Source organism: Crocodylus siamensis, chromosome 4 (assembly GCF_052110815.1).
Source record: "Crocodylus siamensis isolate JL-2025a chromosome 4, ASM5211081v1, whole genome shotgun sequence".
NCBI lineage: Eukaryota > Metazoa > Chordata > Crocodylia > Crocodylidae > Crocodylus > Crocodylus siamensis.
Window position 1 is genome coordinate 90933815 of NC_143398.1, and position 15402 is coordinate 90949216.

The 15402-nt window shown below is 43.4% G+C and overlaps 1 protein-coding gene across 2 annotated transcripts in view; it reads right to left on the minus strand.

The window, feature by feature from the left end:
- APAF1 (apoptotic peptidase activating factor 1) overlaps positions 1-15402 on the minus strand; it is a 75773-nt gene that overhangs the window by 58347 nt on the left and 2024 nt on the right. For both annotated transcript variants that reach the window (XM_090042856.1, XM_090042855.1), the window contains exons 2-6: positions 13694-13802; positions 8753-8942; positions 8197-8386; positions 7041-7238; positions 5810-5993 (exon numbers count right to left, since the gene is read on the minus strand). In XM_090042856.1, the coding sequence (XP_089898982.1) occupies positions 5810-5993; positions 7041-7238; positions 8197-8386; positions 8753-8890 (710 nt within the window). In that variant the 5' untranslated portion in view covers positions 8891-8942; positions 13694-13802. The remainder of the gene's footprint in view (positions 1-5809; positions 5994-7040; positions 7239-8196; positions 8387-8752; positions 8943-13693; positions 13803-15402) is intronic.

Genomic DNA, 15402 nt, shown 5'->3' on the forward strand with positions numbered 1-15402 from the left:
CAGTTTTTTGACCTTTGTGAACAAGCATCCATTCTTTTGTGTGACAACCACCTGTAAGCAGGAATTGGCCACCTATGGCCCCCAAGCCAGAACTGGCCCTCATGAAGACTGGACATGGCCTGTATTTTACTGAGGGCATACACCAGCTGTTTGATCCAATCTGTGTTTTGCTAATGCCTCTGGTCACTCCAGCCAACTACATGAAGGACTATTCTTCCTCACTGTAGCCTCTGCTCACTATTGCTGGAAGTTTCTAACTCTTGAAGTAACCCTCGCCAAAACACAGGATCAGAGAACCATAGAAAATTAGGGTTGGAAGGGACTTGGAGGTCACCTAGTCCATTCCCCTGCTTAAAGCAGAACCATCCCCAACTAGATCAACCCAGCCAAGGCTTTGTCTAACCAGGTCTTAAATCCTCCAAGTATGGAGCTTCCACCACCTCTCTGAGTAACCTGTCCAGTGCTTTACTACCCTACTAATGAGAAAGCTTTTCCTAATGTCTAACCTAAACTTCCCTTGTTGCAACTTGGAAACTATTACTCCTTGCTCTGTCATCTGCCACCACTGAGAACAGTCGAGCTCCATCCTCTATGGAACCCCCCTTCAGGAAGCTGAAGGCTGCTATTAAATCCCTCCTCAGTCTTCTCTTCTCTAGACTAGTGGTTCCTAATCTATGACACAAGTACCACCAGTGGTACGCAGACAACCTGTCCATGGTACACGTTAACAGATTTATTATAATTACTTTATATGAAAAAAAATTGTGGGTTCTACTTAAGGTTGAACTGAAAAAAATGCTGGTGGTACTTAAAGTTGTATCACTGTAAATTGCTGGTGCACAATCTGTCAGAGTTTGGGAACCACTTCTCTAGACTAAATAAGCCCAGTTCCCTCAGCCTCTCCTCAGAAGTCACTTGCCCCAGCCCCCTATATATTTTTGTTGCCCTCCACTGGAATTTCTCCAATTTGTCCACATCCTTTCTGTAGTGGGGGCCCCAAAACTAGACAGTACTCCAGATGTGGCCTCACCAGTGCTGAGGAGGAATAATCACTTCCCTTGATTTGCTGGCAACACTCCAACCAATGCAGCCCAGTATGCTGTTAGCCTTCTTGGCCACAAGGTCACACTGATGGATCATATCCAGCTTCTTGTCCACTGTAACCCCCAGGTCCTTTTCTGCAGAGCTGCTGCTAAGCCAGTCAGTCCCCAGCTTGTACCGGTGCATCGGACTATTCCATTCTAAGTGCAGGACTTTGCAATTATCCTTATTGAACTTCATGAGATTCTTTTGGTTCAGTCTTCCAATTTGTCTAGGTCTCTCTGAATCCTAACCCTACCCTCCGGTGTATCTGCTAGTCCCCCCCAGTTTGTGCCTTCTGCAAACTTGCTGAGGGTGCATTCTTTCAGGTCATTGATGAAGATATTAAACAAAACTGGCACTAGGTTGACCCTTGGGGCACTCCACTTGATCCCAGCTGCCAACTAGACCTCAAGCCATTGACTACTACCCTCGGAGTCTGATGATCCAGCCAGCTTTCTACCTTACAATCCATTCATCCAACCTATACTTGCCTGAGAGATCACGTGGGATACCATATTAAAATCCTTGCTAAAGTCAAGGTATACCACATGCACTGGTCTCTCTGCACAGAATCAGATATCTCCCCATAGCCGGTAATCAGGTTGGTCAGGCATGACTTGAGCCTGGTGAATCCATGCTTACTGTTCCTAATCACCTTCTCCTCCAAGTGCTTAGAAATAGATTCCTTGGGGACCTGCTCCATGACCTTTCCAATGACTACAGTGAGACTGACTGGTCTGTAGTTCCCTGGATCCTCCTTTTCCCCTTTCTTAACTATGGACACTATATTTGCCTTTTTCCCATCTTCCGGGACCTCTTCTGATCACCATGAGTTTTCAAAGTTGATCAGTGGCTCTGCAATCACATTAGCCAACTCCCTCAGCACCCTCAGGTGCATCCTTTACCTGGACTTGCACACATCCAGCTTCTCTAAATAGACCCCAACCTGTTCTTTTGCCACAGTTGGCTGCTCACCTCCTCCCCCAATTGTGTTGCCAGGTGCAGTCATCTGGGAGATCACCTTGCCTGTGAAGACTGAAGTGAAAAAGGCACTGAGTACTTCATCCTTTTCTGCATCTGCCATCACTAGGTTGACTCCCCAGTTAGTAAGGGACACACTTTCCCCGATCTCCTCTTGTTACTGATATACTTGTAGAAACCCTTCTTGTTATCCTTCATGTCCTTTGCTAGCTGCTACTCCAACTGTGCTTTGGCCTTTCTGATTTCATCCCTGAATGTCTGAGCAATATTCTTATACTCCTCCCTAGCTGTTTGTCCAAGTTTTCACTTCCTTCTTATAAGCTTCCTTTTTGTGATTTAGCTCACTGAAGAGTTCCCTACTAGGTCAGACTGGACTTCTGCTATACTTGCTAGTCTTCCTACACATTGGGATAGTTTCTGTACCCTCAGTAAGATTTCTTTGAAGTACAGCCAGCTGTCCTGGACTTCTCTCTTCCTCAGACTGGCTTCCTAGGGGATCCTGCTCATGAGTTCCCTGAGTGAGTCAAAGTCTACTTTTTTCCAAGTCCAAGGTCCTTATTCTGCTGCTCTCCATTCTTCCTTTCCACAGGATCCTGAACTCAATCACTTTGTGGTTGCTGCTGCTCAAGTTGCCATCTACTACTACATTTCCTACCAATTCTTCCCTGTTTGTGAGCAGCAAATCAAAAAGAGCATGGTCTCTAGTTGGCCGCTCCAGCACTTGCACCAGAAAGTTGTCCTCAACACTCTCCAAAAACTTCCTGGACTGCCTGCTCACTGCTGTATTGCCCTCCAGCAGATATCAGGGTGGTTGAAGTCCCTCATGAGAACCAGGGCTTGCGATCAGGAAACTTCTGCTAGCTGTTTGAAGAAAGCATCATCCACCACTTTCTCTTGGTCTGGTGGTCTATAGCAGAAACCCACCACAACATCACCATTGTTGCTCTCCCCTCTTACCCTAACCCAGAGACTTTCAACAGGGCAATCTCATTTCTTACTGGGGTCATCAGCAAGCATACAGCTCTTTTACATGAAGTGCAAATCTTCCTCCTCTTCTCCCTTGCCTGATCTTCCTGAACAGTTTATACCCATCCATGATAGTGCTCCAGTCATGCCAGCTATCCCAGCAAATCTTTGTTATTCCAATAACATCACAGTCCTGTGACTGGGCAAGGACTTCCAAACCTTCCTGCTTGTTTCCCAGGCTCCATGCATTTGTGTACAGGCACCTTAGACAACTAGCTGATTGCCCTGATTTCTCAGGAAGAATGAGAATGCCTTCCTTGTTGCCCCCTCCTGCTTGCGCTTCCTCCAGGTCACACACTTCCCCCAGGTCTTTGGTCTCCATTTCCCAGTGAACCTAGTTTAAAGGCCTCCTCACTAGGTTAGCAAGCCTGTCTGTGAAGATGCTCTTCCCAGTCTTCATCACATGGATCCTGTCTCTTCCTGGCATCCCATGGTCAAAGAAGCTAAAGCTCTGCCCATGACTCCACCTGCGCAGGCATCCATTGATCTGCCAGATATGCCCACTTCTGCCTGGGCCTTTTCCCTTGCAGGATCCAGGAGAACACCACCAGAGCCCCCGTCCCCTTCACCCTTGCACCCAGAGTCCTGTAGTCACTTTTGATCTGCTCAGGTTCTCCCCTAGCAGTATCACTGGTGCACACATGAATGAGCTGCGGTAGAAGGCTGGATGAGTCTCAGTAATCCCTCCATGACATCTCAGATCTGGGCTCCGGGCAAGCAGCAGACCTCCCAAAAGCACAGGTCAGGCCAGCAGATAGGTGCCTCTGTCCCTCTCAGAAGGGAGTCTCCAGTCACCACCACCCATTCCTTCTTTTTGGTGGTGGTGGTGGTGATCTCGATCCTTCCCACCTTGGGGAGGCATCACCCATCCTCATCCACCAGTGGAACATGTTTCTCCGCCTCTGTTGTTAGGGCTCCATATCTGCTCTGCAGGTGAACTGCTACAAATGTATATGAAGATTTCTGCTTGCTGCCAGAGGCCACATGCTTCCAGCTTCTACCTTCCTCAGAGTCTATGTTCTTTCCCTTCTCTAGCGCTGCTGTTGGCAGTTCTTCCTCCAGCACTGAATCAATGAACTCCTCATTATGGGGGATCTTTCAGTCTCACTACCTACACAACACTGTTGCTTCAAGTTGCTGATGAAAAGCCACAATAGGTTTCATGTGCGAGTCCTGCCTCCCACTCCCATCCCAAAACACAAGTGGAAGAATCTGTCATATTTCTGCACAATTTTATGAATATAACCTGCCAGCTCACACAATCCAGGATTTGGGAAATCTTGATACAGACCTCTCCATTTGACACTCCTATGAGAAAAGCTTCAACAAGTCAGTTACTTTTAAAAAATCTTTCCAGTTTTACCTCAGAAAGGATGTTCTCATTGTTTAAAGCATTACTGAAAGGAAAATAAAAGGTTATATTGAAAAGAATGTACACGTGACAGCAATTTTAGCTCATTCGCCAGGGCCTATACACAAAACACAGGAAAGCTAATTTTTTATCTTGATCTACTACATTTACTTGACTAGAACAAGGTTATAAGATGACTCCCAATAATTAGTTTCCATGTATGGAAAACTTATAAATTTGTTATAGTTTTCCAGATACAGAATCTAATTATTGGAGGTTTGCCTTGAATTTGTCAACCTCACACTGCTACATCTGGGAGGGGTCAGGAAGCCCTTTACTCTCTTCTTCCCTCTAACTTTTTATCCTGGTAGCCCCTTCCCCTTCTCCTTACTGCCAGTCCCTGCTCTCCCTGAGCACACAGAAGTGAGGAGCATATTTGAAAACAATAACCTTGAAATTAAACATGGCTGTAGCAATTTGCATACAGTACCCATGCACTTAGTTTATCTAGAACTGATGCATGCTTTTTTTTTTTTAAACTGCTGCAAGTTTTAGCTCAGGTACTCCATAAACACACGTAAGCAGCATTCTGGCACCTACTTATATAAAGTACAAACTTTGTATAGTATTAGTCCAAAGCCAAATGCTCATGATTTACCACACAGTTCATTGGGCTGGGCACCAACAGTGTCAACAGCATTTCAAGCCATGGCCACCCCACAGCTCAGCACTACTCAGTATGTGTGTGTACTCAGGATGCCTCTGGCAATGGATCCATGTGCTAATTAGTCCCCACTCATGACTAGAATCCAGTGTTCTTGTTACGAGCCCTCGGATACTCCAAAAATTTAGATCCAGATGAGGTGCAAGACAACCTGGTTCTGCTTCATTCACCTCATGGAGGGTGGAGTCATACTAATCATATGTGCCAAGCTGAAAGAGGAGGCGACAGAGGGATTCTGGGTGAACTGTATGAAATGTCACCGTTTACCATGACTTGAAAAAGCAGTGAAAGGGAATGAGCTTAATGGGCACTACCATAATCTTATTCAAATTGACTTCACTAACCTATTCTTGTGATATGGTCCTATCAGTATGTTTGGCCAATGTGGGCCATGTTGTTTCATAGTCATGCTCAGTGTTGAATGAATTTAATCAAGTTCATAGTTGGTTTTCATTACTGAGCACATGATGCTTTTGGCAACAGACAATGTATTTAGTGATATTTCCTCATGTGCGATTATAAGACAAAAGGCTTTTTCCTGCCCTCCATGCCACTGGGGAGGAAAAAGCCTTGTCTTGTATTCATGTACATATGGTAGATGCTTGTTACATACAAAGAATAACATTTAACCTCACTGATCGTACCTGGGGTATTTATGTAGCATCAGCAGACGAAGACGGTCTTTAGCCTCTCCAATATTAAGTGGTGGCCTTTGTGCATAAGTGAAGTCCAGATCTAATCTACTACAAAGATTGTGAAGTTTCATTAGAAGCCCTGCATCGTCCTGTTTTCCAACAGAAATCCAATGTACTCCTCCGGGAAAGCACTCTAACAAAGACAGTACAAAATAAAATATAAGCTTAAATATGTTAGCTGCTGCTGATACTACACTTGATCTGAGCCTCCAAGAGGCCAAGCCAAACTACATCAAGCAATTAAAAAAAAAAAAAAAAAAAATCAGGCTAGCTAAAATGGAAGCAAGTTTTAAGATTTGATAAGCAGTTTTCAAAGATGAGGCAAATGTTTCACTCACATTCCATAAATATGTCTCCATAACTTTAACCCCAAATGAATGTTTACATTATCCAAGTAAGACTGCATTGTATGCATCTTCAAAATTAAAAATCCTACCCAATGTGAACAATCGCCACTGGAAAGCAGGGCAATATTCAAACATTCTAAAGCAGGAGTGCCCAAACCCCCGCCCCCAGCCAACTGTGGTCCATCGCATCTGGCCAGCGGGGCTCCCCAACAGGTTGGGAAATTTGGTAGCAGGCGAGCAGTGGCCATTAAAATGGCCACCCTCCTCACTGCCAAATTCAAGTCCCAAGCCCCACTCACCCAGTTGGGGCCAGGGCCAGGACAGGCTGCAACCCCATCACCCCTGGGATCAGACCATGCCTCCTCCCTCCGCAGCTGTATTAGGGCCAGACCATAGCCTCGGACTGGGGCCAAGCCACACCCCATTACCCTGCAGGCTGAGGTTGAGGCTAGGCCACACCAGCATCTCTGTGGGGCAGAACCACACCCCCTGCCTCCTCCTGTGGGACCAGGTCAAGCCCCCTTCCCTTGTGGGGCTGAGTTGCCCCCCCCTGCCCTTCTCCACATGCCTGGATGGGGTCCACTGTGCCTGCTCCAGGAGCCCAATAGGGACCAACAGCCAGATCTGGCCCACGAACTGAGCACCACTGTTCTAGAACACAAAGTGACAGTCAATTTTATAAACTGAAAATTGTTTAGGAATACCCAACTAATTTAGGGCCTGAATCACTTATTTACTTTCAATGGGATATAGGTCCCTTAGTCATTTATGAAAATTTTCCTCATTCATGAAGACTGAACATATATAATTTTTATAAAATAACTGAAAAGTACCTTCCAAGAGCCTTTCATCTCTTAGTGCCTCAGCTGTTAAGACAGACTTCCCAGAACCTGCCATTCCATAGACAGTAACCCAACCTGGATCATCTCTTAAGTTGTATAGTTTCTGTCTAATTTCATTTACCAGTTCTGGACGAGTAACAAATACAACTGGTCTCTGTGGCACTCCACCTTCACAGAGGATTGTCCTCACTGAAATAAAATCATGAATTTAAATAGGAATAGGATTTCTAAACAATTTCCCTACCTCTTTAAAAAGCAATACTCCTTAACTATTCAAGAAAGCAATGGATTATGAGAGTTGCTAAATTTCAGTTTGTTTCCAGAACACGTAGAAAGTACTTACTCAACAGGAACCACCTTTCTCTCCCAAACCGTCTAAAAAAATATTATATTTCTACTATTAGCCAAAGTATTAATCACTATGTGTTCTTCATGATACAGCCTGTGTTCTTCATGATACATTTTCCATTTAAATATCAATAAATGTGTAATAAAGCTCATGTCATATTTGGTCAAATATGAGGTGAACCCTTGTTTCACCAGAACTGCTCTGAAACTATACAACAGCCATGGAATACAAACATGGCAGATCAGATGCTTGTATCAGTTTAGTTTATTCACAGTAATTAAGAAAGAAAACCCACAAAAACTTTGGTGTATAGAAAAAAATCCAGTAGCCAAGTAAGCTAAATTGCTAATGTCCCCCAAATAGTGAATTAACGTAAAAAAAAAAAGAGGAAGTGTCATTGCCAAAAAGAAATGAAATTTCAGAGCTTGTGATTTCTATCAAGATTCATTTCTCTAAAATACACTAACAGAAAGAGCTTTCTTCTATCAACCACTTAAAAGTGATTAGACTTGGATGACACTGTCCAACATATAAACTTTCATTTTTTAAAAACAGCATTTTTAAAATCATCTATTACTGGGCATGGAAGAGCTAAACAACTTAAAAAACATACCTCCCCCCATTAAATCACATGAAACACAGAAATATTCACTACAGCCACATGGGGTCAAATGTGTAAGTGCACCAAGTACTGCTTTTTTCTCAAAAACAGTTCACATATCTACTCTTTTAATAAAATTTTAACTACAATTCCAATCTTTTTCTTCGAAAACAGCAAAGCTGATGGTTTCTACTAACCACAAAAGGCTACTCCATCTGTAGAATTCTTTTTATCGTAAGAGGTGATACTTGGGATGCCATCATGGAGAAGAGCTGCAAGATCCTTGTACCCTTCATGAAGCAGTGCATTATAGAAAGATATGTATGAGTTGTTATCTTTTTTAAGAATAATGCTTATTAGCATAGCTGCTCGGTCCCGCCGTGTAGCCTTCCAAAAACAAAAAGAAAAAGAAAGTGTTTTATAAAATCAGAGATAAAGGAACCTACTAAGTCATCTGGTTTCAATGCCAAAAAGTTAAGGACTGCACTTTTTATTAACAGGAATGCTTGCTGCAAATACAATCCAAATAATGGACCAACATCAAAGCTTTACTTGAAGAAGGCATTCAAACACCTTTAAGCACAAAGATCTTCTTATGGCTTTAAAGAAAGTACTTGCACACATCAAGCTGTGCGTAAGCTTAAATACTTGCCGAATAATAGTCTAACATGTTCAAACAGTCCAAAAGGAGTATTCCAAAACAGGTTATGCAGTCTAGAAAGACTAAGATGAGTAAAAAGATGCCCATTTTACCTGTGTTTTAACTTTCTCCTCTTCCTGTAATGTTAGTACTTGATCACTAATCATATGATCCATAATATAAGAGGTTTGGATGTCTCTTTCCAATGCTACCCGGTTTAGAACCAAATGGTTTCGACTCTTCACATTCATTTTGCTTCAGTGTAGAAAAAACAAAAATATCAAGCCTGAACAGGAACGTGAACTAGATAAAGACAGAAAAAAAAATATCCAATTTCAAAATATATTTCCTTTTGACATTCCATTAAAAAAATAGAGAAAAAAAATTGTACCAGAACTCTTTCAACATTAACCCCACTAAAATTTGGCTACTTTTCAGTTAGGTTTATTCTGTGAGCCTGGGATACCAGCAACAAGAGTATCCTGTGCACCTGCCCCATCTCCTGCCACTACGCCAAGCTGATGCACTGCCTCGTGGTGTCTGACACCACGTTGGTCCCATGACATCTATGTTGAGCACAACATGGGCCACCACTAGTACACCAACCCTGTGAAATCGAGTGCCGCTGGACTGGACCCAAAAGGCCTGAACCCCACTTTGCACCAGGTGGATTTCAAGGAAAATTTTTAAATGATGGACCACTCCACTCCACCCGAAGATGACCCCCATGATAAGATTATATAGACTGAGAAGCTATCTCCAACCTACCCCCTCCACCACTGCAGACCATTGTACGGGTTTGTGTACATCTATCTTCTTTCTTTCTCGGCGTCACAACCCCCCTCCCTCCCCGTCCCTGACCTCCGGGCTGAGTTCTGTATTTTCTGTATCCTAGTTGTGTTTCCCACCACACCCCCATCCCTCTTATGTTAGTCCCTCATTCAGGTGGCTCTGTATGTCCCTTCTGGCTTTGTCATTTTTTTGGTTCATGAATCTTAGCATCTACTAATAAAATTCAGTTTGTTCTAGCTGTGGTCCATGGAATACATGAAAAATAAGATTTATGAGGTAAAGTAGTATCTTTTATTAAAATAATCACAACCATACAATTGGTGCAATGTAAGATCTTATCTCACTTCACAAATCTTGTTTTTTCACACTAAAAACTGTAGAAGTAACCAGTATTTCAGCCTAGTACTTTGTTTTGTGGTATAACCGTTTATTCTTTCTCTGAAATGTTCAGACACTTGAAACTTACTGTTCAGTTGGACTGGCAAGCAACACAGCATTAAACAAACATCAGGGAAATCCCCCTTACTCCCCCCCACCCCAATTCAAAGGAAATATGTATATAGTTGGATTGGATTTTAAAAGTTCCTAAATACAATGACTGTGAATTGTTACCAGTCCTCTGAAAGTACTAAGTAAATGCCACAATATTGTGCTCAATTTATTAGAAAGGAAAAAAAAAGTCTTGGTAATTTGTTTAATGTGATGGCTCCTTTTAAATGTGCAAATAAAGCAAAATTAAAATCTATTTCATGCTTTAATAATCAGGATCAAAATTCAATACACTACCTCTTCTAGGTCAACTAATTTTCCATTTTTTAAATAAAAAATGCACTAACTTGGCAAGATTAAACGTTAACAAGTTAGCCCTTTATAAGTTTATACCAGAGTCATGTTTTCAAGAACTCTCAAAGCTAAGGAACCGCAGTCCTTACATATTCTAAATTTCACACACAGTGGGTGCATCTACACATGCACTTCACTACAGAGTTGACTAATTAGCTCTAATTAGTCAGGGACAACACTATTTTAGGACGGAATCATTAAATGCAATCAAATGCATGTGTAGATGGTGACTGGTGGGTATAAATTGCACCTGGTCAGCACTGGTAGCTGGGGACCAGACTCTGGGTTCTTGCCAACTGCTTTGCTGCTGGATACTGCAACCCAGAGCCTAAGGCTGAGCACCCCCCAGGCCCTCTGCCAGCCTGGAGCTGCTCCACCCCAGCTCAAACTGATGCAGTCCCAGGTACGTGTGTAGACAATGTGCGTGTGAGCAGCTGACTCCAGCTCAAATGGCTGCAGAGTTTATTGCTGTACATTAACAGCACATGCACACAGCATAAACTATATATACCAGTCTTGTTTGGTAACCAGGACATTTCCCAATATGCACAATGGACTAAGGTTACCTTTCAGTGCAGGGGCATCCTATTAATTTGGCCCTATGGACAACCCACTTCTGGAGCCAGTCACTCCACTGCCACAGTTCCAGGACCCAGGGGTGAATGTCACTTGTTCCCTTGCCTGCTCTCCTACTGCCAAATTTAGCTGCCAACAGTGAGTGAAGACTCCCAAATGAGCAATGGCAAAAGGAACCAGCAGTAGCATTCACTCCACTGGATTCTGGTGCTATGCCAACAAGCCTGGTGGGACACAATTTTACATGTAGCCCTTAGGCTGCTAATTGTAAATCCCTGCTATAGCATCATTCTCAGTCTTGAAATTGACTTGGTCCTATCAATTTCAAGTCTGCCATTAAAAGCAAAATGCTCTAAGGCAGGGTTCCCAAACATCTCTAGGGGGGAAACACAACACAAATCATGGGTGACTGGTGCCACCTTAGTCGCAGGGGGGCACATGCTCCCCCACCAACCAGTCAGCAACCGGGGGAGGGAGGGAGGAGTTTGCGTGCAGCCAATCCTGCCCCCCCTCAGTCAATCGTGCTGACTGGAGGGGGGGGTGTTAGAGTGGCTGCAAATGCTTCTGGGAGCACAATGGCACTCAGCTCCCTGGCTGGCACTTGCAGGGGGGGACTCTGGTGCTCCCGCCTGTCCTCCCTGCCCATCACCTAAGTGGCAAGCGCAGCTGGTCAGAGGGTGCACTGGCGCTCTTGTGGGGTGCATATGCACCCCCTACGTGTTGCCCCCGGTGTAATAGCAGATTTAATTGTCATTATAATTGGCATTTAAGGGGTTAAAATATAAATGTATGCTGGTAGGAGGACACAGCAGCTGGTAAATCTGGGAGGGGGGTATGCAATAAGAAAGTTTGGGAAACTGCTCTAAGGTAAAGCAAAACCTCTTCATTAAGCCTTAATGAAGTGCAAACAGCTTAGCAAAAGGGACACACTTTGTGTAACAACTTAACAAATATTAATGAGGTGCAAAAAGCTGAGAGCAGGCTGTTTCTGCAGCAGTGAGCACTAAATTGTCATAAGCAGCACCTCTAACACTGAAACTGATGGGATTTGGCAAATTACTAGTGTCAACTGCACAACTGAACAGCTGTTTGCATTACCTGCAGGCATTTCATATGGTTTATATTGTGCCACTTATTATAACACCTTCAAGTACTGCAGTGGAACATGAAGTTTCTGGGTTTTATACATCTTAACCAAATTATTTTCCCCAAAGACAGGAGATCGAAACTAAGTTCCACCATCTTATTTTCTAATACCCCGTGCTGCCAAAGTGAGTCATTAGAAAAGTTTGTAGTCTTATTCTTGTTCCTATCATTTACACATGGGCATGTGAATTGTTCCATGGCATCCCAACTATGCCCTCAGTGCAGATTATTCATTCCCTTGTCAAGTTTCCTAAGGTAGTATTGTTGTTAGTATTTTAGGGTAATTCAAAGAAGGCCCTGGCCACGGTGAAATTGTGTGATCTAATTCACAGGCAACTGGTTCTGGAAGTGGAATTTACAAACCCAGTTTATGCACCTGCCTTCTCTATACTTGATATAAGATAAATTCAGTGCCTAGGATTTGAGTTATGGGCCACGTTCCTGGACTGTTTATGTATTTTACATTTAAGAGCCATTGATACAATTCATAAACTGCAATGAGAGCAGGGCCTGAAACCCAAGACTCCTTCCCCCTTTCTGACAGCTGTCTTTTCCCTCCCCCCTCCCCTACACTTTTTATTTGAGCCTGTTTGCTTCCCTCTACAATATCTGGGTGCCAAAGGAACCATTAAGATAAGATGGGAGGCATTTCCCTCCTCTATATCCCTAGCACCATTCCTATACCAGCACCATGGCAAAAGGAACAACTGCAAAGAAAGTCCCATTTATCCTCTGCAATGCCAACTACAACAGAAACAGTGGGGAGGTATACACACAGTTCAGTTATACAGGGTGGCTGTACAGAGACAGATGGAGCATGCTTTCAGAGAGAAGCTTCAGAAAAATATAGCAAACTCCACAGCTGTCTAGTGAGTAGGTGTGAACTTAGATTTTTTTGAAGGCTTCAAACATTCATCATGATGGCAAAAGGCACATCAGTGCAACCTTTACTCTACACTCCGTCCCCCCCAGCCAGAAGAGTGGTACCATGATTTGCAGAAAGGTTTACATGAAATTATTTTTTATTGTGAACAAAACAGCATACTTTGCCCTTATCTAATCTCAAAAATAATGCGTTTTACCTGTAACTCCTCCCTTTCCAGCTCCTCCCCTCTGCCCCTTAAGTCAGCCTTAAGTAGGTACCCTCATAAAATTTTAGCCCAAATGTTTTGTATTCAGCAAAATTCAAAACTGAAAAACAAGTCACAAAAAAACAGGTTTAGGGAATCAGCAGCCCACTGCAACCACACAAGCAGAGGAGGCATTCCCAGGGTCCTAGACCCTGCCTCATTCCATCTAATCTCTCCACAGCATCTGATGGTTGCTGGGAAGGTGTAGGATGCTGCCCACAGTGAAGACTGGATCTCAGTCAGTGGCCCACTGTGGTAAAAGGCTGCCAAACCCTGACATAAAAATAATGTGTTGGACAAACATAATTATAGACTGCTGCTGGGGCCACTTGTAAAAACAAAGGTAGAGACAATTAAATGGAAATGTAACACATTAACACCAAAAGGAAAAAAAAGTTGTGGAAAACACACACACACACACACACACACAACTTATCAGACGAACTCAGTAAAAATTAGCTTAGCAGGATTCAAAGACTAATTCTTTAACATTCACAACTCCAAATTAGTAACACACACACACCCCTCGTAGGATATACGACTTTGTGCTGAAGGGTATAAGCCAACCTTTAGTGAAGTAAGAAAACTTCTTGAAGATAATTCTTCTATGCCTCCATGATTCCATTCATCTCCTAGCGAATTTCTTGAACTTTCCTTCTGAACATGTTATTGGCCACTGTCACCAAAGCAGAAAAATGAATAAAATCAGTGCTATTCAACCTTCTCAGGTTGAGTCAGACAATTTGACAAAAGGGAAAACAGTGACAGTTAACACTGCCACTGATCCCTTGCTATCAAACTTTAAAGGCCCACAGGCAAATGACATGGTCCCAATGGTCCTAGACTGGGTTAGCATACGGGCTGGGTTGGCAAACCCAATCCAGCACATGTGGGTCTGGGGCCATGACTGTGTGCTGGATCCAGTCTGCAGCTCAGTCCCTTGCACTGGACCCAGCCTGTTAACCAACCTTGCATAACTCATCCAGCCCACAGCCCAAAGTTGAGCTTCTGAAAGGGTTCTTCTGCACCCGCACACAAGGCAACTATTTGATTTTCAACACAAGTAAATATTCACATTTTAAAAATATATATCTATGGAAGTTTGTAAATCTATTCTTTAGGTCTCATATGTGTGGCAGGATCTTTTCAATTAAGTAACAAGATGGCAGTGCTGCCCATTCCTAGTCTCCTCAATGCAGAAGCCATTTTCTTTTCAAATGCTTAAATCCTGGTCCTGCTTCATTATCTACTTAAAAAGTGCCAACATGGTAGCACCTTCAGTTGTCCGACAGCCCCCAGTTCTTCTTCTATATTAATTCAGGGTGTTGGCTATAGCGGTGTTGGTCTAAGGACATAGACAGACAAGGTTCTAATTAGTCGGTCTAATAAAAGATATCACATTTATCCAAAGAACCTTGTCTTCTACATTAAGACACAGGAGATGGTGTTTTTTTGGCAAGCGCTTATCCTGCAAGGAAGTGGATGGAAGTTGCTACCCTGCCCTTGACTGGGACCAAGAAAGGCAAAAGACATTGCCGAAGAGCAGCCTGTCCCCTGAATGAGCTGCCTACCTCGTTGCCCTGCCCAATGCAAGAGAGATGCTGAGACCAATGTGCTGAGGGGGCCTGGGAGATGGGGACTTATCTCCATTCTGACTGGTACAGGGCAGTTCCCCTGGAGCCTGCTGCAGTGTGCTCAGCCGGCCAGCTCAGTGGCTGTGCTGAAAGAAGATAAGTCGCCAACCCCCACATCTGACAGGAGGAGGCAGCGTTGCCAGGTGTACAATAATTACTGTATTCATATAATAATTTCAACCTTTGTACAATGTACAACCAATAATAGTAAATGTATTCAAAACATACTATAATTTACAAGGCAGCTAATAGATGCAGTGTATCCAAAACTCAAGTCTAAATTGATTTTTAGTTTTTTTCCTTAAAAAAATAAATAAATAAAAAATAAATTCATGTCCCAAGTCAAATCATAGTTTCGTAGTGCTTAGGGTCAGAAGGGTCCTAAACAGATCATCAGGTCCAACCCCCTGCCCTGGGCAGAAACGGGTGCCAGGGTAATAACACTCCAGCCAAATATCTATCCAGCCTCCTCTTGAAGACCCCCAAGGAAGGTGAGGGTACCATTCCAGAGCCTAGCAACCCTAACCATAAAGTAATATCTCCTGATGTCCAGTCTAAACATTCTCTCTAACAATTTGTGGCCGTTATTCCTAGTAACCCCTGGTGATGCCTGAGGGAATAGAGCCTCCCCCAAGTCCCACT